Source organism: Schistocerca americana, chromosome 1, assembly GCF_021461395.2.
Source record: "Schistocerca americana isolate TAMUIC-IGC-003095 chromosome 1, iqSchAmer2.1, whole genome shotgun sequence".
Classification (NCBI taxonomy): Eukaryota; Metazoa; Arthropoda; class Insecta; order Orthoptera; family Acrididae; genus Schistocerca; species Schistocerca americana.
Window position 1 is genome coordinate 1,031,230,706 of NC_060119.1, and position 24,409 is coordinate 1,031,255,114.

At 42.6% G+C, this 24,409-nt stretch overlaps 1 protein-coding gene across 1 annotated transcript in view; it reads right to left on the minus strand.

Annotated features, from left to right (window-relative positions):
• LOC124596086 (retinol dehydrogenase 10-like) overlaps window positions 1-24,409 on the minus strand; it is a 102,259-nt gene that overhangs the window by 73,465 nt on the left and 4,385 nt on the right. Inside the window, exons 2-3 of the mRNA XM_047135080.1 lie at window positions 15,629-15,771; window positions 5,212-5,349 (exon numbers count right to left, since the gene is read on the minus strand). Of these exons, the coding sequence (XP_046991036.1) occupies window positions 5,212-5,349; window positions 15,629-15,771 (281 nt within the window). The remainder of the gene's footprint in view (window positions 1-5,211; window positions 5,350-15,628; window positions 15,772-24,409) is intronic.

Below are 24,409 nucleotides of genomic sequence, written 5' to 3' on the forward strand. Positions count from 1 at the left end.
TGTACTAATAGGTTTGTGTCTTCCTAGCTTTTATTTTATCACTTACTTTTCTTTTCAGGACACACTGCGAAGATTGCATGAAGATTTGAACCTTTGCCTATAAAGGTTGTCCCAAAAGATAGGCCAAATATTCGGAAGCAAGAAATTAACTCTGTTTACTAGTAACAATACTTGGACAAAGAAAGAGCTTGAACTTTTTAGAGATAAAAATTTACACAGGTAAAAGTTATGAATGAAGTTCTTTTCAGCAGTGAAAAGCTCAACTCAAGTGAAGTAGAAAAAGGGTTTCGTTTGTATTTGAGACTTATAATGAAAACAAGGCACAGAGGATAAAGCAAAGAAATGGTATGGGCTGACTTCTAAGTACTATTGCATGAGTTTCTATGTGAAAATGATAATATTTTAGTAATTTTTGTTCTTTTTTCGTATTTTTTCAGTTTTCGGCGGTGTGGAAGGGTTTACCACATACCTTTCTCAAGAAAATTCACTATGAATTTGGTTTTTGTTATTAATAAACTTATTATCATATCTGATTCATTGATGATATTACTGTTATACCTCACATAGGGAGATGATAGCACTCACAATAATGCTCAGAATGACTATGTAGTACCACACTGCGTGGTACCTATGGACAAACACAGAGTTTCAGTCGAAGCAGTGAGCAGAATCCAAAAGCTTGGTCAGGTACAAACACAGAACTATGAGAGTGTGACAGCATAATGCTCAGAATGACTATGTAGTACTACACTGCGTAGTACCTATGGACAAACACAGAGTTTCCGTCCAAGCAGTGAGCAGAATCCAAAAGCTTGGTCAGGTACAGGTCAGGTACAAACACAGAACTATGAGAGCATGACAGCATTAAGTATTCACACAGAAATGCATAGGAGAAGTAAACCAGAACCAACTCTAGAGCTAGGATTTGACTGGCCACACAATTGCAAGACTACACCAGAAAAGCTAAGGTTCCAAAGGCATTGCCCACTATATGCGACAGCCACATCACTTACAATGGAGTTCTGGATCGTTCCACCTGGGTGCTCTCCACTGCGTCGTCAGGGGCGACACTGACCATGGCGACAGGCTAATGCTCCACAAGAGACTGGGGATCGATAACTGATGAGAACTGGGAGGACGAGGAAGCACTTTCTGTTAGCTGCAGTGAAGGAGGGATGTACTCCGCCTCCATCAGATCATCCCAGGCAAATAGGTTTCCTGGATGGCAAGTTTCTACAGGCGACAGGATAAATTACATTGTGAGAGGCAAACACACATTGGGAACAAATGCGGTTGCTGCTTGGTGCTGGGCCTGTTTGTCTGAGCTTTGGCACCTCCTTCACAGTTTGATGCAAGCGTAATAGGTATGTGTGGGGACTCCGGTGCTGTTGACCAACTGACACTATAAAAAGTTGTCGCCCCTGGTGTCCCACCACTATGCCTTTCATCCATTCTGGTGTCTGCCTGAACATGTTTGCCAAGACAGCGGAACCTCTCGGGACCTGCTGGCATGGCCTGTGGACCAGGGACATGCAGCACTGGTAGCTATAAGTTGAAGAGACCACATTGTTGACTGCCGTGTAACGCTTCTCCCAGACTGCGCTAACTGATTAGAGTTGCTCAGTAAGATACCAAAAAACTGGGCGCTGCACCTCCTCTAGATACAGAAAATATTGTTTTCTTTAACTATGACTTGAACATTGACGAATCACGACACATATGTGGTTGATGCCAAACAGAACAGCACGCTGGTCAGGTGCTGAATTCCATTTCAGTGCAGAAAACTTCAAAATCCTCTGACATGAACGGCCTACCATTGTCTGAGACTAGGTTGCACAACACACCCTAGACAACAAAAATGGTAGCTAAGGCCCAAATTGAAGTGTGCAATGTCATGGAGGAACATTGAGCAACATATGACAAATCAGGCTAGTTGTCTGTCACCATGGCTTCCAAACAGGGACTGGTGCAGTCCACGTGCACCTGGTCCCATGGACGCTCTGTCATAGACTGTGGACAAAATTTTTGTGTGGGATCATGCGGTTGCAGGCACATGCTGACAGACATACTACATGCGCTCGAAGGAAAAATAAATTACTAGCCAATAGAAATGCAGCTGGGACAGTGTTTTCATGGGTGATATCCCCCAAAGGAAAGCATGTAACATCTGCAGAATGTATTGTTGCAGTGACAGTGGAATAACTATGCAGCAATTCTGATATTCTATAGCTAGCAGTACGACATCTACTAACTATTGTGAAGTTTGAAATATGTCCGGAGTACGGGTCTGACCCCACGGGAGAACGCTCTGGCCATCCTTGCTGGACCACTTGAATTACTCAATGCAAGAATGAATCCTCATTCATAGCTGCCTTAACTTCGCGTGCTGCCAAAGGAAATTCATTAATGGTATCTTAAGTGTTCTGGTCCAGTGCAAAACAAAAGTCCTCCTGCCATCTTAAGGTTATGTCAGGACCCACTGGCAAGCGAGATAAGGCATCCACATTCACATGATGTTATGTGGACCTGTAGTGAAGGTCATAGGAAAAATTACACAGAAGCAAGGCCCAAAGCTGTAAATGCTGTGCCATTCTGTCTGGGAGCTTGGACCAGCTACCAGTCATCTCACACAGTAGTACCTGAGAGGCAAAGTAGCTTTATTGACAACTTCAAACCCAACAATAGTAAAAGTATCACTTATGAAAATGTTTTCTATTAACTTGAACTGACAATCAGAAGCGTGAGCTGCCGTTCCACATTTCTGTATTTGGTCACTAGAGAAACCATTGCCCAGTATAAGGTACTACCTGGCGCGTAGAAAGCTCCAAGGGGGAGGCACCCCAGCTGGTGATAAGTGTCTTAACTGATCAGAATGGATGAAGCCCCTGCGTCTAATTGAAACTTCTTGTAACACTCTGTTATCTCTATGTCTACCAGGATTTAGCGAGGCTGTAGTCTCACAGACATGTTCACAGCCTCAACTGCGAACACAGTAATCTTTTCCCATTGTGCTGCACACTGCTGTTGCTTGCGAGAAGCTGCTAAATTTTCTGGTGTATGGCAAGCTCAAAAAGTTGCAAAGAAATAGGGGAATTTTCTCCTCTCACATAATGACCAACAATCTGGGCAAGACTGCCACACCCGTGGCGACAAGTCCAGTACAGGGGGAGATGACGTTCTGTGCCTGCGGTGAACTCAGTGGGTGACTCACACAGCAGTGACTGAGAGCAGTCCCCTGAGGCCTCCATCTTTGTAGCTGACTGGTGTCGGGATGCCAGAAAATGTATCTATTTCTAAGCACAACTGACTGACTCGAGGATGTGATTGCTGAAGCCTGAATAGTCTCCAATGGGGATCCGTCCTGCTGGTGTGAGTAATGAATTTTCGCCACCTGCCAATGGTCTGAAAACACGTTTTGTGCTGCAGTAGTCAACACTGTCAGATTCTGCTGTTTGCGTTATCTCGTGTAATGTCTGATCCAAATATGCTAATGGCTTAGTTTGTACTGCCCTGTCTGGAGTCAGCCACACCACAACATTGCAAATTAGGGAGTCAGTGAAAGACACTTTAGACTCAAAAGGACTCAACTACAAACTTCCAAGTTGGCTATCCACACTGCACATGAGTGTCCGGGATGATTGCGATGTTTACTGAACTATAAATGGGCAGCCACCATGTGTATTTGCAGTAGTGCGGTAGTGTGTTAGTAATGTACATAACTCTGAAAATGCTGTAAGGATCCGTTATGAGCCACAATTCCTGCACCATTTTGTACACAATACTACTACTACGTGACAGCAACAGAATGCTCTGATCTACAGGCTTTGTGAAGCACCTCACTGCCGGTAAACCTCTATGTGGTTAAATAACTTTCCTGCCCTCCCATGGCCTCATCAAAATCTTCAAATGGGGCTTGTGGCGGAGGCTGCACCGCTGGTGCACACGTTGCCATTTGCTGTCAGCAAACTGGTGTTGCAACTACTGTCGTTGTAACTGTTGTTGCTGCTGCTGCACTAACCATCCATTACATTACTGCATTTGGCCTTCCGTGGCCGTTATCAGAAACATGCAGTGACATCACAGTAAACAAGTACAGTGGTGACAAAAGAAAGTGCACCACACTGGTAATCAAATGACTTCAAGACAGTTCTGCATATACTGTCAAGTGGTTCAGTGTGTCCTCATGAAGTACCATGACAAAAATTCCTGATAAACCAACCAAGACACCTTCACTCCCAGGTGCAATAATACTGTGGTTGACTAATAATTGCTGCTGCTGTCTCCAACATCCACAGAAACCTGGGGGACACATTCCATCCCAGGAAGGGGGAGTTAACGGCGTGGCGACAGGAAGGACAAACGGCCACACCTTACGCTAACCACACCAAACCCATAAATAGATGTGATGACCCTGTGCTGATGCAAAACAAAGGCACAAGAAAAAGAAGGAGACCTTGTTTACTTTTTAACTGTTAGATAACATAGGATAACTTCCTATGTTAGCAGATGGCATGACAGTCCCCTTTCCTGCACATGTGCAGTCTGCAGCAAACTCAAATTTTAGAACTCCATACTTGGCACAGTCACTTGATCACTGACATTGCTGATTCACTCACAACGTAGCTGATGGCTGATTTACACACACGCAACTGACATGAAGCCACAACGTATAAAATGGGCTTTAACGTCAGCAGATCCTATTGACTAGTATGGGGGTTGTACAGAACTGTAAAAAACTGGGCTGCCTTCCTATGTGACGCACGATATGGAGAATATTAACACATCTATCATGTACATGTTTCATGAGATGCAACACAATCGCAAATAAATCAGTGATTCAGAAAGGGTAGAATAAATTTATTTTACTTCTGTCTACGATCGCAAAACTTTTTTGACGTTAGACTACTTGGTTCGGTCAGTGATGACCATCTTCAGATCTGCAGAAAAACATTGGAAAACCAAATCCAACTAGTGGCAGTCTACTGCTCAAAATAATAAAATCACAGACGAAAATAAAAGAAATTTATTCTACCATGTTCATGTATTTTTGTGAGGAAACGTACTCCACTTACACAAGCTTGGTAAGCGTCTTAGGTGGTTTAGCATTTACCAGTAACTTCACGGTAAACTAGGAGCTAATACTCCATTATTTTAGGTTGGGACTTGCACCAAATGAGTGTAAAAACCTCCGCTGCACCTGTGCCTGTATACCTTGCCTCTGACACCGCGAATCAACCGGATGGTGTCGCCATTGGCTGCTGCGTCGAAATCCCAACAGACGACGTTGGCGCCTCTGGTGGCCAGAAGCAGCGCCACATCGCGGCCCAATCCGTGGCCTGCGCCCACTACCTGACAGAGTAATTAAACCAGTTACTCAGGTACATAAAAACTAATAACATTAAGCAACTGTAGAATGAGTAGAAGATAAGAGGGAGTGGGTGAATATAAGAAACTAGATCTCAAGTCCCAAATCCTACAAGTTGCTGAGTTTTCTGTTAGACAGGTTTTTAAATTCTGTGCCTCAACAGTGGATCTACTATTACTTTTAGTCCTTGCAGTTTAGAAATCAGCAACAACATATCTAAAGTTTCATCATGGAATTAGAGAGAAAGTGCTAGGAAAGTTACGCAATACTGAAACTCATTCAAAACCACTATTTCATTCTTCTGCAGAGTTCGAACTGTTGTGAAACTTCCTGACAGATTTCAGCTGTGTTACAGACTGGGAGTTGAAAATTAGTCCTTGCCTTTTGAGGACAAAGCTCTTACCATTGACCCACTTTAGCATCTTCATTTCTCTTGATACCTTTCTTTGCCCCGCGGGATTAGCCGAGCGGTCTAAGGCACTGCAGTCGTGGACTGTGCGGCTGGTCCTGGCAGAGGTTTGAGTCCTCCCTTGGGCATGGGTGTGTGTGTTTGTCCTTAGGATAATTTAGGTTAAGTAGTGTGTAAACTTAGGGACTGATAACCTTTGCAGTTAAGTCCCATAAGATTTCACACACACTTGAACATTTGATACCTTTCTTCTATTCTACAAACTTAAAAGGAGCCCTTCTGCACATCTTGATGGACTTACACTCTAGAAATGAAGGAGATTAGAACGTAGGAGTCAGGCACTGGCGTACGTGAAACTGCATTGGAGGGCCTTGTGTGGATAGCTCAGTTGGAAAGTACGTTTGCCACTATAGGCAACAGCCTGGAGACTTATTATTTGTTGCAACTTTAATATTAATTTTATTTCTGTTAGCATGAAGCGAGTGCACCTAAAGCTACTGACGTCCTGTGTTGAATTGGTGTCCCCCCGTAGCGTTTCTAACGCGGTTGAAGGTAACGCTGAAATACCAGTCGATGGTAGACCCAAATACCTTCGGATGAAAAAATGTTGTTTCTGTTTCTGTTGATGTGTAGTTTGATGCGGTCCAGATCCCTGAAACAGAATGAAGTGGTCCAGAGGAACGACACCGGACTTGTATCTAGGAAGATGTGGTCTCAAATCTCTGTCCAGCTCTCCAGATTTAAGTTTTTGTGATATCCCTGCATCGCGTAAGTCAATCGTCAGGAAGGGTCCTGTAACAAAATGGGTTATTTGACCTACTTTTTAAAAGTGGAATTGTCAAAATATAGTACAAGGGCTGATCTAAACTAGCTCCATATGTAATTTCGATATTTAAATCTGTTAATTTAGGAATGATTTACATTTCCATTGCAGCATAAGTAATTTAATGTAATGTGTGGCTCTTGGCAATGTAATTTCTGAAGACGCTGACAGTGATCAAGTGAAAGAAGTAAATATGAAGAAAAAGTGACATGTGATTTTTGGCTGCTCTGTAATTTTAATTTCTAATGGTTGTTGTTCCCCTGCAGTAAAATGCCTGTGCTGACTTCATTTGGTGGATAGAGAAGATCCAACGAAGAATGGAGCGTTTCGTGACCGGATCGCTTGGTCGCTACAGAGCGTTTCAGAGATGCTCAGCAAACGCCAATGGTAGATGATACAAGAGAAGCGTTGTTCATCACGGAGAGGTTTGCTGTTGAAATTTTGGAGAACGTATTTTTCGGGAAGAATCGGGCGACATGTAACTTCCTCCTACATACATCTAGTGAACTGACCACGATGAGGAAATTCGAGAAATTAGAGCTAATACAGAGGCTTACCAACAATCAACCTTGACAATTTGAGCGAATGATTTGGCCATCCAGATGGCCTGAGGTGAATCCCATTGTACATTTATGGGAGGTAATTTGAGACATCAATTCTTGCACAATATGGGTAACACTTTGTCAATTATGGACGGCTATAGAGGCTGAATATTTCTACAGGGGACTTCCAATGACTTGTAGAGACCTTGGCACGTCTAATTGCTGCATTATGCTGAGAAAAAGGAGGGCCAACATGGTATTAGGCGGTATCCCATGACTTTTGTCACCTAAGTGTATGTGATGGTTTAAATTACCTAATAATTTAAAAACGGTCTGTCGCTCAGCAGTAACCCTCAGCGTTCTTTCTTCTAGGATTGCTAGTCCCGCAGGAGACTTACTGAGAAGTTTGGAAGGTGGGAAACTGGTACTGACGGAAGTAAAGCTGTGAGGGCAGGCAGTGAGTCGTGCATGGATGGCTACATCGGTAGACAGAGCACTTGCCTGCGAAATGCCAAGGTACCAGGCCTGAGTCACGGTCCGGCACATAGTTTTCTATCAGGAAGTTTCAAAATGTCGCACACTCCACTACAGAGGGAAAATTAATTGTGGAAGATTGTGCTTCTTCGTTTCCTGCCCCTTCACGAAACTAATAAGAGACCACACTGTCATTGTAGCTCACTTCTGTATCTAGAAGTACCAGGCCCAGTCTGCTCAAAATGAGAGCTACTAACATAAATTATATGTTTGCTGATTCTGCAGACGTTGTCTTAACCTTACATATATCCCAGTCGCTAAAATTAAAGCAGGTGGCCAGCGTCTGAAAATCCCAGGCGTGATCATGGATCCGTCGTTTGTAGCACACAGTGCAAAATCCCAAACGCTTATTGAATCGATGTCTGGTATCACTTCAGAGCTCTTAAAATGACAGTTTAATAGCACTCTAAATAGGAAAAGAGCAGAAAGCGTCACAAGTAGTATTTATTAATAGCTCCATTACTTCGTTCTGTCATTGAGAAGTCTTAAACACCGTTATGATTGCTTCAGTGATTCATGGGCGTCGCGTCGGATCATTTTGTGAAAGCTGCTCAGCATTTCAACGAGACAGCTGCTTGTTATCTTCACACGCTTACCAACATGTCGCAGCAGCTGCTCGCTGCTGGTTCGGTAAAGAAGCACAGGCACCAACGGGCGAGGCTTCAACGTCACAGTAGTCGGATAATTGAGGACTTCAACATCCAAAGCCCTCTGCTAGAAAAACGGGCCATTGTCTTCGCATATGCGACGTGGGAAAAGCACAGCCGCAATTTACGGCCCAGCGCATGTGAGCAGAGTTTTTGCGCCCAGTCTCTGTTAGCTCACTAGATCACTAGATTGATTCGTCTGCGCCTGACGATACCTTAACACCGCCAATGCCGGTTCCCATGTCTTACTAAGTTGAAATTCCGTGTCTCTGCTGATAAAGTCGTTGTTTATACGTATTTAGACTGCTTCCTTAATGATGGAATCCAAGTATTTGGAGGCGGACGAAAGGCTCTTTGTCTCTCCGTAGTTCATGATATATCATATGTCACAACAGTGTTCAGCAACAGCAGACTTTTGTTGCTTATCTAATCTGGCATAATGTCGGTGTTCATTGCATCTATCTTTAACAGTGCGACACATCTAGCCAATGTACGATTTATGGCTCTGAGCACTATGGGACTTAACTTCTGAGGTCATCAGTCCCCTAGAACTTAGAACTACTTAAACCTAACTAACCTAAGGACATCACACACATCCATGCAGCATTTGCACGGTTCCAGACTGTGGCACCTATAACCGCTCGGCTACTCTGGCCAGCAGTACAATTTACCGCACTGGCATGGGGTGTTAGTTTCCGGTAGACCACCTAGGTCTAAGGAGACCAGGCATGTTTTTTAACTAAGGTCCATTTGAACGTAAGTACACAGTGAAATGTTATTTCAAAAAAGTAAATTTATTTTCAGAAAGTACATACTTCACTCTATTTTTCGACATAGTTCCATATTTGTTCAAACACGTTTCATACCTCTCAACCAATTTTAAAACACCCTCTTCATAAAAACTTGCCACATGCTCCGATAACCAAGAGTTTACTGCCGTTTTCACGTTGTCGTCATCATTGTAACGGTTGCCACTGAGTTGTTGTTTGAGGTGGAGGAACAGTTGGTAATCGCTCGGCGCAATATCAGGACTGTAGGGTGGGTGGTATAAAACTTCCGAGCCAAAAATGTCCAATAAAGCGCGGGTCTGACCTTGCATTGTCATGGAGAAGAACAATTCCCTTGTCAGCATGCCGCGTCTTTTGTTTCGAATATCTCTGCATAGTTTTCTCTGCGTTTAGCATGCTTCTGCATTGATAGTGTTTCCTCGTTGCATGAAGTCACCCAACAAAACACCATGCATATCCAAAACACCGAAGCCACGATTCTGCGCTGGGACAGAGTTTGTTTGTCCTTCACCTTTACAGGCGAGTGTCTGTGTCTCCATTCCATGCTCTGTTGCTTCGATTTGGGCGTGATATGCGAAACCCATGTTTCGTCTCCAGTTACGATCTGACTCAAGAAGCCATCAACTTCTTCTTGATAACGAGTCAAGAACTCCATCGCGCACTCAAACCTTTCGATTTTGTGGTCCTCTGTTAGGAGTTTCGGGGCCCAACGGGAGCACAGTTTTCTGAACTTTACATGTTCAGAAACAATGTTGTAAAGCACTGATCTCGACACGTCAGGAAATACGTTTGACAGACCTGTTATTGTGAAGCGCCTGTTCTCACGAATCCTCGCTTCAGCTGAAGCCACCAAATCGTCTGTAATCAAAGAAGGGCCACCAGAGCGGTCCTCATCATGGACGTTGTCACGGGAATCTTTGAATTACGCACTTTGCTTTCACTCATAACAGTATCACGGTACACTTCGCAAATCTGTCGATGAATTTCTTCAGCAGTCAGATTACTTGCTGAGGAAAACCGTATCACTGAGCGAACCTCACACGCGGCGGGCGAATTGATCGTCTTAAAATATTTTGAAAGCACAGAACAGAACCGCACAGGTTAGTTACAGAGCTGAAACTGAGCACAGTTGTTCCCAAGGTATGCTGCCACACGACGCACGCGCTCGTTGCGGTATGCGCGCGAACTACTAGTGTCTACAACAAAACGGATCTTACTTAAAAAAAAACATGCCTCGTATATAACAAGTGCCAGTGTGGGAAATCGTACGATGACGAGACATGTGGCTCTGTCACAGGTAAATGCGCTGCACATAGACATCACACGAGATCAGGTCAGCCAGAAAAGTCTGCTGTTGCCGAACACTGTCTTGACACGGGACATACATAGCATGAACTATGGAGAGACAAAGACCCTTTCGCTCACGTACTGGGACACCACAGTAAAGGAGCAGTCGAAATACCTACAATCAACGACCTGATCAATAGACACGGCATTTCAACTTACGAGACATGGCAACCAGCAATGGTGGTATTAAGTCTGAACACTAAAACTAGGCCCCAACAGTCTGCACTCTCGAGCGCTGGGCCCTGATTTGCGGCAGCGCCTTTCCCGCGTCGCGCATGCGACCATGAGATGTTTTCATCTGAAGCACCGGTAGATTCCATTCGCTTGTTCAGAAGGGTCGGCCATCTGTCAGGTGCCATATGTCCAGCAACGAGTACGGTACTTCCCCTACCGCTCCCATGCACCGCATAAAAAAAAAGTCATCGTTCACTTTTTCCCAGCGAAAACAAATCAGTACATTGTGTAGCGACCGACGTGTTAAGTGTTACTGACGTTCTAAGTGCAAAATAAATTCTAGTTTCTGTGTGAGAATACTACGCCATGCCGAAAACAGCTAGTTCAAAGTCTACTCATATAAGGCAGTGGCTGCAAGATTTTCCGAATTATACAACAGATGGGAAAATTATTTTCTGCCAAGCATGCAACAAGGAGGTTAGTTGATGTTTTTCTTGGACTTCTTATTTTCCTATCACTTAGGATTCTTTTTTATTGCAATCCTTTAGTAACACGAAATACTCTTCATATGCGATTCTAAACTGCATTTCCCTTTTCTCTCGTATTAGGTTTCGAGTGTTAAGAAATCTCACTTCAGCATGCAGATGGAATCGCACATAAAGCTAATGGTGAACGAAAGTCAAAATTGAAGCAAACTCTTTTAACCAATAAATCTGTTTAATCCTCCGAAAAAAACAAGTTCTGCATTGATTTGTGTCATGCACTTGTGGCAGCAAACATCCCCTTTCGGAAACTAGAAAACCCTATTTTCAGAGGTTTTCTTGAGAAGTACTGCCATCAGTCTGTTCGTGCAGAGTCAACTTTACGTAAGAATTATGTGGATTCAGATTACAATGCTGCACTACACAGAATCCGAGAAGATGTTGTAGAATCTTGTATATGGATTTCTGTGGATGGAACTACTGACAGTCTTGCATGTTACATTGCGAACCTGATTATTGGCAAGCTAGATCCAAATGCTCCATCCAGGGCTCATTTGATTTACTCAAAACAGCTTGCAAAAACTAACCGCCGGCCGCGGTGGTCTAGCGGTTCTAGGCGCTCAGTCCGGAACCGCGCGACTGCTACGGTGGCAGGTTCGAATCCTGCCTTGGGCATGGATGTGTGTGATGTCCTTCGGTTAGTTAGGTTTAAGTAGTTCTAAGTTCTAGGGGACTGATGACCACAGATGTTAAGTCCCATAGTGCTCAGAGCCAAACTAACCAACAAACAATAGCACAGTTTGCGAACAATGGGCTTAAGGTGCTATACCCAAACGGAGTGGATGAGAATAAGGTGCTTCTGGCCGTCACTGATGCTGCTGCATATATGATAGCAGCGTTTCAACTATTAAAAGAATTCTACCCATTGATGCTGCACGTAACTTGTGTAGTGCATGGGATCAACCGCATAGCAGAGCAAGTACGGCTACAATTTCCTAAAGTAAATAAAGTAATATGTATGGTGAAGAAAATTTTTGTTAAGGCAGCATCAAGAATACAGGCATTCAAAGAACAGCTTCCAGATGTCCCATTGCCGCCAGAGCCTGTTGTCACCCGCTGGGGCACGTGGCTGATAGCAGCAGAATACTATAGTACGCATCTCTCAGCTGTCCAGAAGCTGGTTGAAAATATACCGGAGGATGCTGCATCTGTAACTGCAGCAATGTAGTTACTCAAAGATACCTCTTTAAAAAGGGATTTATCTTACATTAGGGCCCACTACACATTTATGGCAAGAATAATTTCACAATTAGAAGACTCAGGGAGACCTATCTACGTCAATATTTCCTTGCTCGAAGAAGTCAAAATGAACATTAATGAAGCGCCAGGAGAAGTAGGGGAAAAAGTACGGGCAAAAATGCAAACGGTTTTGCAGAAGAACATTGGCCTGAAGGCGTTGTGTGCAGCTGACGACATACTTGGAAAATCCAGCACTCCTAACTGCAGCATTCCTGTCCAACATGTGCCGAAAATGAGGTACGCCCCTGTCACATCTGTTGATGTATAACGTTCTTTTACAGCGTATAGATTGATTCTGACTGACAAGCGTCACAGTTTTTCAATAGAAAACCTAGAAAAGATTTTGGTTATTTATTGTGAAGCCAACTATGGTCAGAATATGTGAAACTACGAATGTATTAATTAAACCATTGCCACATCTTTTTTACGGAGATCTTTATCTTGCAGGAACTCAAAAATATTTGGAGTTATGTTCAACATTAATCTTGTAGATTGTTGTGCTCTGTAACTGTGTAAATATTCATTCTCCTTGTTTTAATGACTAATAAGATGTTCATACTGTCAACACTGTGTATTTTAATTTATTTTCATTTTCTCTGCAACATTTTTATTAGAGACTATTTTAGGTTTTATATAGCCTAAGTGAACTACTGAAGGAGCCTATTTTAGGTGCCTAAAACACACTTTTTTACGACCTAAAAATCCGTGGTCTACTTATGATACACTTCATATCTGAGACTGTGCAAACACAGAGCTTTTCACGTGGGATCATGTCAAAGTTGTACTGCAAAAACTTCAACTCGGAGACAGCCGCTTCCGCCATACTCATCTGACGACGGCAGTGTTTTGTTTGCTTATTTAATTATTGCTTGTATACAAATAAGTCCGCTGCCAAGAAACAAATCCAGTCAGTAGAATTTAGTGATTACGATACTAATTCGGAAAAGGAAACTAAAAGTGATGAAGATGTGACAGGTGATGAGGATCTAGAAGCATATTCCTTCGGTAAGAACAGAAAAATGTTTTAGATGGAGAAAACAGAAGCCGCTAACTAACATAAGAACAAGCCAACTCAACATCGTCTTGCAACTTCCAAAAATCATGGAGAAACTTGCTGTTTTGGATGTGTCAGCCTCAAATACAGAAATAATTTTTTGAAAAACAAAAAACATCAGCCTTCGGTTGTCCTTGTTTGAAGTGGAAAACGAGATATCCGTGTCAACAGTGTGGTGTTCCGATTTGGTTGTAGAAATATAGGGGTCTGCGTGAAATGCATGCAGGCTGCAATTAAAATTTCATTTAGGGTCTCAGAAGAATACATAAAGTAATTACTTTCTTCTTCATTATTAAAATAAAAATTTGGCGAAATTTGTCCGTTGATAGAATTATTGGGTGGCTATAAGGCTGATACGACGTATAGTAAATTCAAAGCTGATTCCAGATACAATTTGTCGTAACTGAAATTTGTTTTTCTGTACAGGTATGTTGCGAATCTGTAATATTATCTCCCTGATAATAATCTGTGAGTGAGTAGGGAGGTAACTATGTGCTGTTATTTCAGTAATACATAAAATAAAAATAAACTGCAAATTTTTCTGTGGTTTAGTTTTCAAAGTATTTAAAATTCTGCATTGTTCACAAAATGAAAATTTCCATAAAGTCTGTTTCCAAGCAGTGTAGTGAACAACAGGAAATAATGAAAACATATATTCAACAAAACAAAGGCGATTGGGAGACCCCTCCACAGTAACTGTGTTCCTGTCAACATCCATAGTAGCTAAGGGTTAAACTCGAAGAGGGCACCAGAGCTGCTGAAATAAGACTGGTGACAGCATTTGCTGAGGACTCAGTATCCTTGTCAACAACAGCTCACGTAGGTGAGCACATAAAAGACATTTTGAATATATTATTTGAAAACGGTGCAATTGTTAATAAAGGGGGAATCATACTACCCAATACGTGATTTGTTCTTTTTTTTGTCAGTCTAGAATCTTTGGCATCCGTTGGGACTTTCAAGGTGAAGGTTGGGACTTATCACATGTTGTGTAGGGACATGGTCGAAAATCAGTTGGCAACACTGATTGACACCTGGTTATAGATTATAGATGAAACTGGCAGATTCCAAACGAGAAAAGAACGATAAGAAGAAAAATAAGGGCAAATAAAAAGTTAATATGGTAATGAATATAACGCCACAAAACATTAGAAATTGAAAAAAATACGTTTAAATCAATTAATTCAAAAAAATCATAATAGAAATCTCTTGATTTGATTTAGAAATAAAATAATTTTCGCCGTGTTTCGATCCTACGACCTTCTGCACAGCACGTTAATCTGCTAACCAGTGCAAGACTACGTTGCCTGAAGTTGTCTCATTTACGATTCTGACATTCAAGTTCCAACGATGATTTGCAGCCTCAAAGATTTAGGCTTCACATAATGTGCGAAACGTTTCCAATTTAAGCTGATCTCTGTGATTAAAATAAGTGTAGATGTAGCGTAGAATCGCGTCTAGTGGGGAATGATCCAGTAGTGTCTTATTAGTGCTATATATGAAATAAGTGTATACCGTTAGCATCATTTTGTGTGTGTGTGTGTGTGTGTGTGTGTGTGTGTGTGTGTGTGCCGGCCGCGGTGGCCGTGAGGTTCTAGGCGCTGCAGTCCGGAACCGCGGGACTGCTACGGTCGCAGGTTCGAATCCTGCCTCGGGCATGGATGTGTGTGATGTCTTTAGGTTAGTTAGGTTTAAGTATTTCTAAGTTCTAGGGGACTGATGACCTAAGATGTTAAGTCCCATAGTGCTCAGAGCCATTTGTGTGTGTGTGTGTGTGTGTGTGTGTGTGTGTGTGTGTGTATCATGTGTGACGAAATGTGTTTGTATCATGTGTGACGAAATATAATATTAAAGGGCCAGATTCATGATTCGGTGTCCAAATGCAACAAGAATTAAAGCCGGACAAGGTGAACTGACCAATTGTTGTGGTAGTCGGGCAACGGCGAACGGTTCAGGCGCGACATTGAGCGCTCTGATTGGAGGAAGCCACTCCTGTCCGTGAATTGTCAACTATGAAGTAATTTTAATCGGACTGCAGAGTCGCAGAGATTCATTGCTATAAATTCGTTGGTATTCTGTTACGATAACTATTTCTACTCCCATTTCCCAATGCCCCACCTTGCAGACGCCCAAGTAACAGGCATGTATGTGGACGGACACTCACCAGCGCGACCTCGCCAGCGATGCTCTTGGGTAGTGGCGGGGGCAGCAGCGTCCGAAGCAGCGCAGTGAACAGCACCCACAGAACCCCCACTGCTAGAGAGATGGCGTCGCCCACCAGTCGCACGCCGTGCACCGTCGCTCTCGCTGTGGACACACACGTACACACTCCAGCGCGAGATCCGAGAAAACTATTACCTGTAGGCTGACCAGAGAACTCCGCCGTATCGAGGCAGTGACGAAATTGTCTCCCGTGAAAAGCACAGGCACAGGAGAGAGCTAAAAACTGATCAAAATGGAAAGAAAGACGTTTTAAGAATTAATAGGGTGAGGTACGTGAGTTACGTTACCCCTCAAGTTCTTATCTTCTGCCTACGAGAAGAAACCTTCAATGTTGCCAACTCTCCAAAACTAAATACACTGATCAGCCAGAACATTATGACCTCCTACCTAATAGCCATTATGTCCACCTTTGGGGAGAAGTGGGGAGGGGGGGGGGGGGTGGAAAGCGGAGCAGCACATCAATTGGAACTTGTCACTGCGCTCCTCAAAACCGCTCCATACTCTTCACACTCCTGGCCTTGTGACATGATGCATTATCCTGTTGAAAAATACCACTGCTGTCAGTAGACGTGATCGTGATGAAGGGGTGTACGTGGTCTGCAACCAGTGTACCTTACTCCTTGGCCGTCATTGTGCCTTGCACGCACTCCACTGGACTCATGGATGCCCAAGTGAATGTTCCCCAGAGCACAATGGATCCGCCACCAGCTTGTCTCCGTGCCACAGTATAGGTATCATGGAGCTGTATCCCTGGAAGACGGCGGATTTGCCCCCTCCCATTGGCACGATGGCCATCGGCGTTGCAGCAGTGGTAACACCGGTTCCCGTCAGATCACCGAAGTTAAGCACTGTCGGGCTGGGCTAGCACTTGGATGGGTGATCATCCGGTCTGCCGAGCACTGTTGGCAAGTAGGGTGTACTCAGCCCTTGTGAAGCAAATTGAGGAGCTGTTTGATTGAGAAGTAGCGGCTCCGGTCTCGGAAACTGACATACGGCCGGGAGAGCGGAGTGCTGACCACATGCCCCTCCATATCCGCATCCAGTGACGCCTGTGGGCTGAGGATGACACGGCGGCCAGTCGGTACCTTTGGGCCTTCATGGCCTGTGCGGGAGGAGTTTAGTTTTTAGTTTATTGGCATGAGGAAGAAGGTATCGGGATTCACCAGACCATGCAACGCTCGACCACTACACCAACATTCAGTACCGATAGTCACGCGGTCATTTCAGCGTAGCTGCCGATGCCGTGGTGTTAACATTGGCACGCGCATAGGTCGTCGGCTGCGGGGCCCATAGTTAGGAGTGTTCAGTGCACTGTGTGTTCAGACGCATTTGTATTCTGCCAGCATTAAAGTCTGATGTTAGTTCAGCCTCAGTCCGCGCCTGTCCTGTTTTACCAGTCTGCCCAGCCTGGGACGTCCGAGATCTGTTAAGAGGGGTGACGGCTCGACTTGGTTCCACCTTGGTTCCGCCACGTGTTCAAGACTCTCACCACAGTACTCCTTGAACACCTGACAAGTCGTGCAAATTCCAAAAATGTTATCCGGGCCAACACAGTCCGCCCTCGGTCAAACTCAGATCGCGCGCCTACCCATTGTACACAAGTACAACACGCTCACTGTAAAACATGCACCGTGCGTGTGTCTGACTAGCAGTCCTAGGTCGGTGGTCATAATGTTCTGGTTGATCAGTGTAACCTAAATGTGTCTGCGAAAAAGGCAGAGAAAGTTGAAATAAAACAATGTGAATTATTGTGCAGTTTTATTTTGCAGTAATTTTAATGTGTAAGGTCTTTAAAGGGGAGAGCCGTATACGAAAACGTAATGAGGTAGATAGAGAAGCCAAAATGTAATGAACGCTAATATTATTTTGATTTTTTAAACTTTGGAATCGAGTTATCTAAAAGTAATCTACTCAGATTTACTCGTATCAAATGTTTAATCCAGCTTAAACGGTTCAAATGGCTCTGAGCACTATGGGACTTAACATCTGAGGTCATTAGTCCCGTAGAACTTAGAACTACTTAAACCTAACTAACCTAAGGAGATCACACACATCCATGCCCGAGGCAGGATTCGAACCTGCGACCGTAGCGGTCGCGCGGTTCCAGACTGAAGCGTCTAGAACCGCTCGGCCACAACGGCCGTCAATCCAGCTTAAAACAAAACTCAGGAAATAACTGTTCCACAAGATTTTGCATCATATCTTACGAAGTTTCATTTTCATGACTTTAATAGGCGGAGTGAAAATGTATAGATGTTCTAAAACGTAAAGCTTCCAAAAAAGTAAAAAAGAATAAAAATTTAGAGGCGTACCTTCTGCGTCTCATTAGGGAAATGATTTCTGGCTACACTCTTACTTCAAATGCAGATATAACAATTAGAGATTTTATTTCTATGATATGCTTATAAAATATCAGCACATTTTTAAAACCTCGATATTTTGATCCGAAAACGTATTTAAACAAACATCTTCATGCATGTTTCTTTCGCTGAACTTCCTTTTTCTCACAATAAAAATATAAATACCAGGGCAAACTTCGCAATATCTGCACTGTAAGATTACATTATTCTTACACTCGCAAACTAATGCAACGAGTAGAACTTCACTGTTCCTCTCGTCAGTTTAGGCGCTGGCGCATTGTGTATTGCAACAGTGAAGCTCATGTCTTCTGATTCATCCTGCATACTTTTGATTCACCCTGAATACATCAAAGTATGATTTGCTAGAAACAGCTTTCTTCGTTATTGTTTAGTTACAAATCTCTGCTGATGACAGCAACAAACTTTTCAGAAAGACTCTCAACTGTTTACATTTAGGAGTTATGTTTTTGCTCTTGGATATGCTGACTAGCCTAGAACATACACCAACACAGCTTTAATTTGCTTTGTTATGCTTTTTAATTCAACCTACTACCACATTTTCATGGAATAGTGAAGCATATTTCGAAATTTTAGTTCGAGACAAATAATTTTTCTTTAATCAACATGGATTTTAATGCTTTTCAATAAAGAAAACAACTAGAAAAGAAACCAAATGATTGTGAAAAAGGTCATGCTTCCAGACCCCAGCTAATTCACTCATTTGCCAGGTAAATATTATTAAAAAGAATCCAGTTAGCAATCACTGGCAACTCTGGAAAACCTGTCCCTTGGTCTGTGACTGAAATCCCACGCTGTTGTGGCAACAGTGCGTTTGGTCCACGCAACTGCTGCGTGTACTTCTTGTTGCAACTTCCCTACGGTGGTGAAGGATCTCAAAGGTCAGCGAGCGGGTGTTGAATTCTGTTTGACCGAAGAAGTCCGATTTTTTCCAGCTGACGAAAGGTACTAGAAGCGACGATGAAGAAAGCAATCAATATGTGTAGGCAGCGGCACCAGAGGGGGGCGGCAGTGATAGTCTACGCAGCTGGCCCTAGTGAGAATTCAGAGTACCTAGTAAAAGTCTTTATTACTATTAATGGATTAAATGCGCTCAGACTGAGCATTAATATACAGATTTATGCAAGTTTATAAGTTTTGGTACTTGCTATAGATTGTTTTAGTTTCCATTCTCTTCGCTCTCGTTACAATGTGGTGTTTTTACACCCTTGTCTGCGCAGCACACATTCACACTTTTTAATTGGTTCGTGGAATTTGTTGCTGCTACATATTTTATGATGAAAACCGTGCATTGCGAGTATTACTGGTACATGTCTCTGCTTCCTACGTTCTCTGGTCTAGCTGACATCCTGCACAGCTGGTAAATTGCACAATTTTGGGTCTATCTCTTACTTCTTAATCAGCTGCTGATGTGGTCCTGTGACAGGTAGGCAGTGTTCTAATCTGATGTCCTCTGTGAAATACGTCTGTTTCATGAGTTCAAATGCAGGTCGATATGGCGCTCTTTTTCCCACTCCTGGTATCCGTTTCACGAAAGTTGTCTTGAATTTTTTTATTCTTTTCATACTGATGGTCTACAGCTTTTTCCATATGATATCGGAAAATGAAATGTGATTATGGCATTTGTGACCGGGAGACCTCTACTGAAATGTTCTATCGCCTGGTACATGTCTTTTTATTTGGTGTCACTTCGGCGACTTGGCCGTCGACGATGATGAAAAGGTAATGAGGGCAAAAAACACACACACAGTCCCAATCGGAGAAAATCCCTAAGTCGGCCAGGAATCGAATACAGAGCCCTATGTTCGAGAACCAGTAATGCTAACCACAAGACCATGAGCTATTAACGCAGCGCTCGTCAACTTATTCTGCTCAAGAGCCAATACTCACATTGTGGGTCAGTATCTTGGGCAGTATATAAACCGGTCTTGTTATTAATTGACAACCTACGTAAATTAATATGTCGTGAGCCACCAATAGACTAGCTATAGTGAGAGTAAGTTGGTCACTGACCCACTAGTATCAATCGTTAAAAGTCTGCAGCACCATTTGGAACACTTCTTGTTGACTGTTCTCTGTTGCAAATTGCTGCTACCCACAGCGAACCCAAAGATATGACACTGTAATTTCCTGGCAAAGTATTGTTTTGTTATCTGTGTGAGCGGATTGGTGTGTCGTCCGAACAAGACATAGCCAGGGAAAAAGCACCACAGGCGCATAGATGCGAGACGGTGCCAGTCCCATAGAGACTTGCGCGAGTTCTAATAGCGCCACAGGCGGCGCTGAGGATGAAGATATCGACTTCGCTTCGGCCAACTGCCGGCCGAATACGATCCGCCAATGACCGGACGACAACGGACAGAGTTAAATGGCTCTGAGCACTATGGGACTTAACTTCTGAGGTCATCAGTCCCCTAGAACTTAGAACTACTTAAACCTAACTAACCTAAGGACATCACACACATCCATGCTCGAGGCAGGACAACGGACAGAAGCCTACTCGGAAGACAGAAGAGCAGTTCTCGCCCACTTAGTTATAGATCATCGTCCAGGGCTGACATAGACAGGGAACGTCGTTTAGTGAACTCTTAGACGTGAAGAGACAGATGTAAATTGCATTTGTTACCTACTGAGAAGTTTACCTACGATTATTTGCACTTAGCCATTGAGGGCCCTTTTTGTGTTATGTGGTGCAGACTTCATTATTTACCAAGTCACAAAGATAAGTAAACCTTTTTAACTCATTTGTGTGACTTTATTACTAATTTGCTGGAGTGTTGTTGAACCTTCGTTCTCCTATTCTGTTACCTGACCCTTGGGCATAGCTCTGTAATAGTGGCAGGGAGAAATTGTCTTAGCGGTGTACTGCACCAGGAGCCGTTTCTCGAACTCACAAACTCGGCCCACCGTAACAACAGTGGCAACACGGCCTCCACAGCAGTAGCGACGAGGCCTTTTGTACCACCACAGCCTTAATCTGTTTTGAAGGTGTCTGTCTCTGTAATGCGCATTCGCAAATCCTGGTAATTACCGTCTCAAAATTTATACTATAGCAACTGATCGGTACCGGTCGCGCACGCCCTTGAGTTGTCAGTACTGCAAGACAAACATGAAAACATTCCCTCCTCTCACATCCTCTTAACCGCGCAGTGGCCGCACTGTTTATCCCTATGCCCCTGAGGTCAGCGGTCAGCTTAACTCACGGCTGATTTCACCAACCTCAATTAAAATTAAGCACATCTTTAAATATTACAATCTCTGTAAGTATTTTTGTTTGCTACTGGGCAGGAAAAATACACTCCTAAGAAGCCCTTAACGTTAGTTGACATTTTAGGATTCGGCTAAATGCACGTTATTATAAAATGGGCTGAGAACCGCAGGCCGCTCGAATATTTGATTCGGGTAGGATGCAGCCCGCGGGCCGCAGTTTGACCACTGTGCTAACGTAGGATCTCTCTTCCACACAATATGGCTCTGAGCACTATGGGACTTAACATCTGAGGTCATCAGTCCCCTAGAACTTAAAACTACTTAAACCTAACTAACCTAAGAACATCACACACATCCATGCCCGAGGCAGGATTCGAACCTGCGACCGTACCGTCGCGCGGTTCCAGACTGTAGCGCCTAGAACCGCTCGGCCATACGGGCTGGCTCCACACAATATGACTGACGCCACTGCTGCTTTAAACAGTGCCATTGCCGTACCTGTTGTTGATTGGAAAAATTTTTTTTTATTTATTTTATTTTTTTTTTTTTTTTAATCTCGAGGCTTTGATGGCTGTACATTTCCCTACTATCTTCAGTGGTTAATTGTATGCACTTATACTATCTTCGTGTTACAATTTCTGGCCCTTCCTGAACGTCTTTTGAATTGTCTTCTCTTGATTTACTTTTAGGTTATTTCTCTTTGCCACAATTAGTGCCTTCCGTACGTCCTCTCTTACTACTGATCCTATCAATATGTCGTCTGCGCACAGAGACATTCCTGCTTTTAAGTCTTCCTCCATTATATTTGTCACATTGCTGTATAGTCTTGAAGTGGGTTGGATTTCTTCGTTATAACTCCTCTCACATTTCAGTACTGTAGTTTATTTGGATCAGTTTTCGTTGAAGGTATTCCTCGAATGCTCTCGCTAGTGGGTCTCCCTCTCTGGTCATGCTGTAAATTTCTCCACCATTTTTCCTCTATTTAGTGAGTCGAACGCTTTCTTGAGATCTACAAGGATATTTTGTGCCTCAGTCTGTCTTCTACATGGTTCGATAAGTATTTCATTGCTTATAACGTGTCCCTGCCCATCTTCGAGCCATGGCGACCTGACAAGAATTGTACAGCAGCTCCAAGAATCGCCTAGATGGCGTGAACAGAATTTTTCAGTTCGACTGGCTGTCATTATGTCCATTGTTGATTTTTTCTAAAACGGTTAAAGGTGCGTTTCGTAAGTTGTGTGTGCGTTTCCGACCACGTGTAACGATTGGCAGTCATCAGAAGACATCCATTAAACAATTTCAAAGTTCCACGAATCTTCAAAAATACATGTGAATTCCGAATGGCATAAAGATCCAGCTGAAAAGTCAAATCTGTAGTGAAAACAAAACTAAGATTGTAGATGAAATTGTTAACGAGAATATTGCGAAATTAATACTAACTAATCACACTAAGTGGAAACCAACTGTTCCTTGCATATTGTTTTGTGCATTAAATGACTTGCCTTAAGACAAAAACAAATTCGAATGCTGTTTTTGATGAGCCTATTTATTGCAATTTAGAGCGGAACCAAGGGAGGAAAATTGCGGAAACATTTTTAAAGTGTCCAAAAAATGCCACCTATATTTATCGTAGAACCCAAAATGATTTAGACTATGAAACAAATTTTACAGTTTATTTATTAAAAATTATCCTACAGGTCGTGTGTGAGCGTGAAGACGATATAGTTTCCATATAAATAGATTTTAAAACTGATGTTAAAGCTTGTGGTAGTAGTAAAAAATCGCATACTATAATGTGGAAAACGTTATCCATGCGAAGTGCTTAACAGAAGGAAAACAATATATTAAGTGAATACGGCTTACGACGGAACCAAAGGAAAATAAAGTAATTGTGGGACTGTAATGTAACGCTATAATTATACTGTTAATTTGTTTATAACATTGATCTGGTATTAAAAGATCATTGTAGAAAACGATAAGAGAAAATCTTCAGCATATAAGAGAGTCCTCAAAATTTCTAAATTACACATATCTGGAAAATGTTTGTCCCTACTGACATGTAAAAGCTTGCAGGCACCCCCTGGTGGAGGGGACATATTTAGTCTATCCTACTAAGTTTCGGTTGCTACGATAGCCGTGAAGTAAAAAAGCATTGAAGAATAAGCTTTCTGTTGCTCAGGTGTATTAAGGGAACTGTCAAGTGTGCCTGTAGACGGCCACACACTATTCCAACCCTCGTGTAAACAAAAATATGCTCTACCCATGAGATCTCGTATAACTGATGCAGTAACTTTTTGAGAATGCATATTGCCCTAAGAACGAAATTTGACAGGAACTACATAAAACTTTTGCATATTAAACGATTAACAGATATTCTTTCAATGTTTCTTAGGTAGAATAATTTGTTAGCAAAATTGTAGGCATATTTCATTAGCATTATATAAATCTATATTATTAATATGAACGTGAAACTCAGCATTTAGATTTAACGATCAGAAATTACATCAATGTTTTATTAATTCCTGGGTATTCAACGAGCTATTCACAAGAAGTACTTTTATTAATACACCAATAATATTAGGTTGTCAGCGGAAACAAAAAAAAATCTGAAACAGAAAACTGCAAGAGCGAAAGAGAAAATCCTGTGAATGTAACAAAAATAATCAGTAAAAATGGCAAATTAATACTTCTGAAAGTGAAGAAACGGAAATAAACAAAAAATATCACAGTATCTCCTATCACGGCAATGTTAAATCTTCTTTTTAGTAGAATCTCAATCATTGTTAAAATGTTGCGAGTATGCTGTCATAAATACAAAGTCTACATCCCCAGGTTCTAGGAAGGGCAAGCGCCGCTGTTGCAGACAGCCTATGGCTCTGCCATTGATATTGGTTGCATAGCTCAAGCTTATGGTGTGGTAAAGAGCACTCACATTTTGTTGTTATTCTCGCTCAAACGAACGCTAAAGCAACGAAAACAGTAAGTTTTTTTAACACTGAGCTAAAAGTTTACCTCAATAGTGCTTCGCTCGAAGCAAGAAAATTCAATGAAAAATTGTAATAGAACACAATTTCTCAACTCTTAATTATAACTCCTTTACTTTAGTTCCTAATTAATAATTTATCCGCTATTAA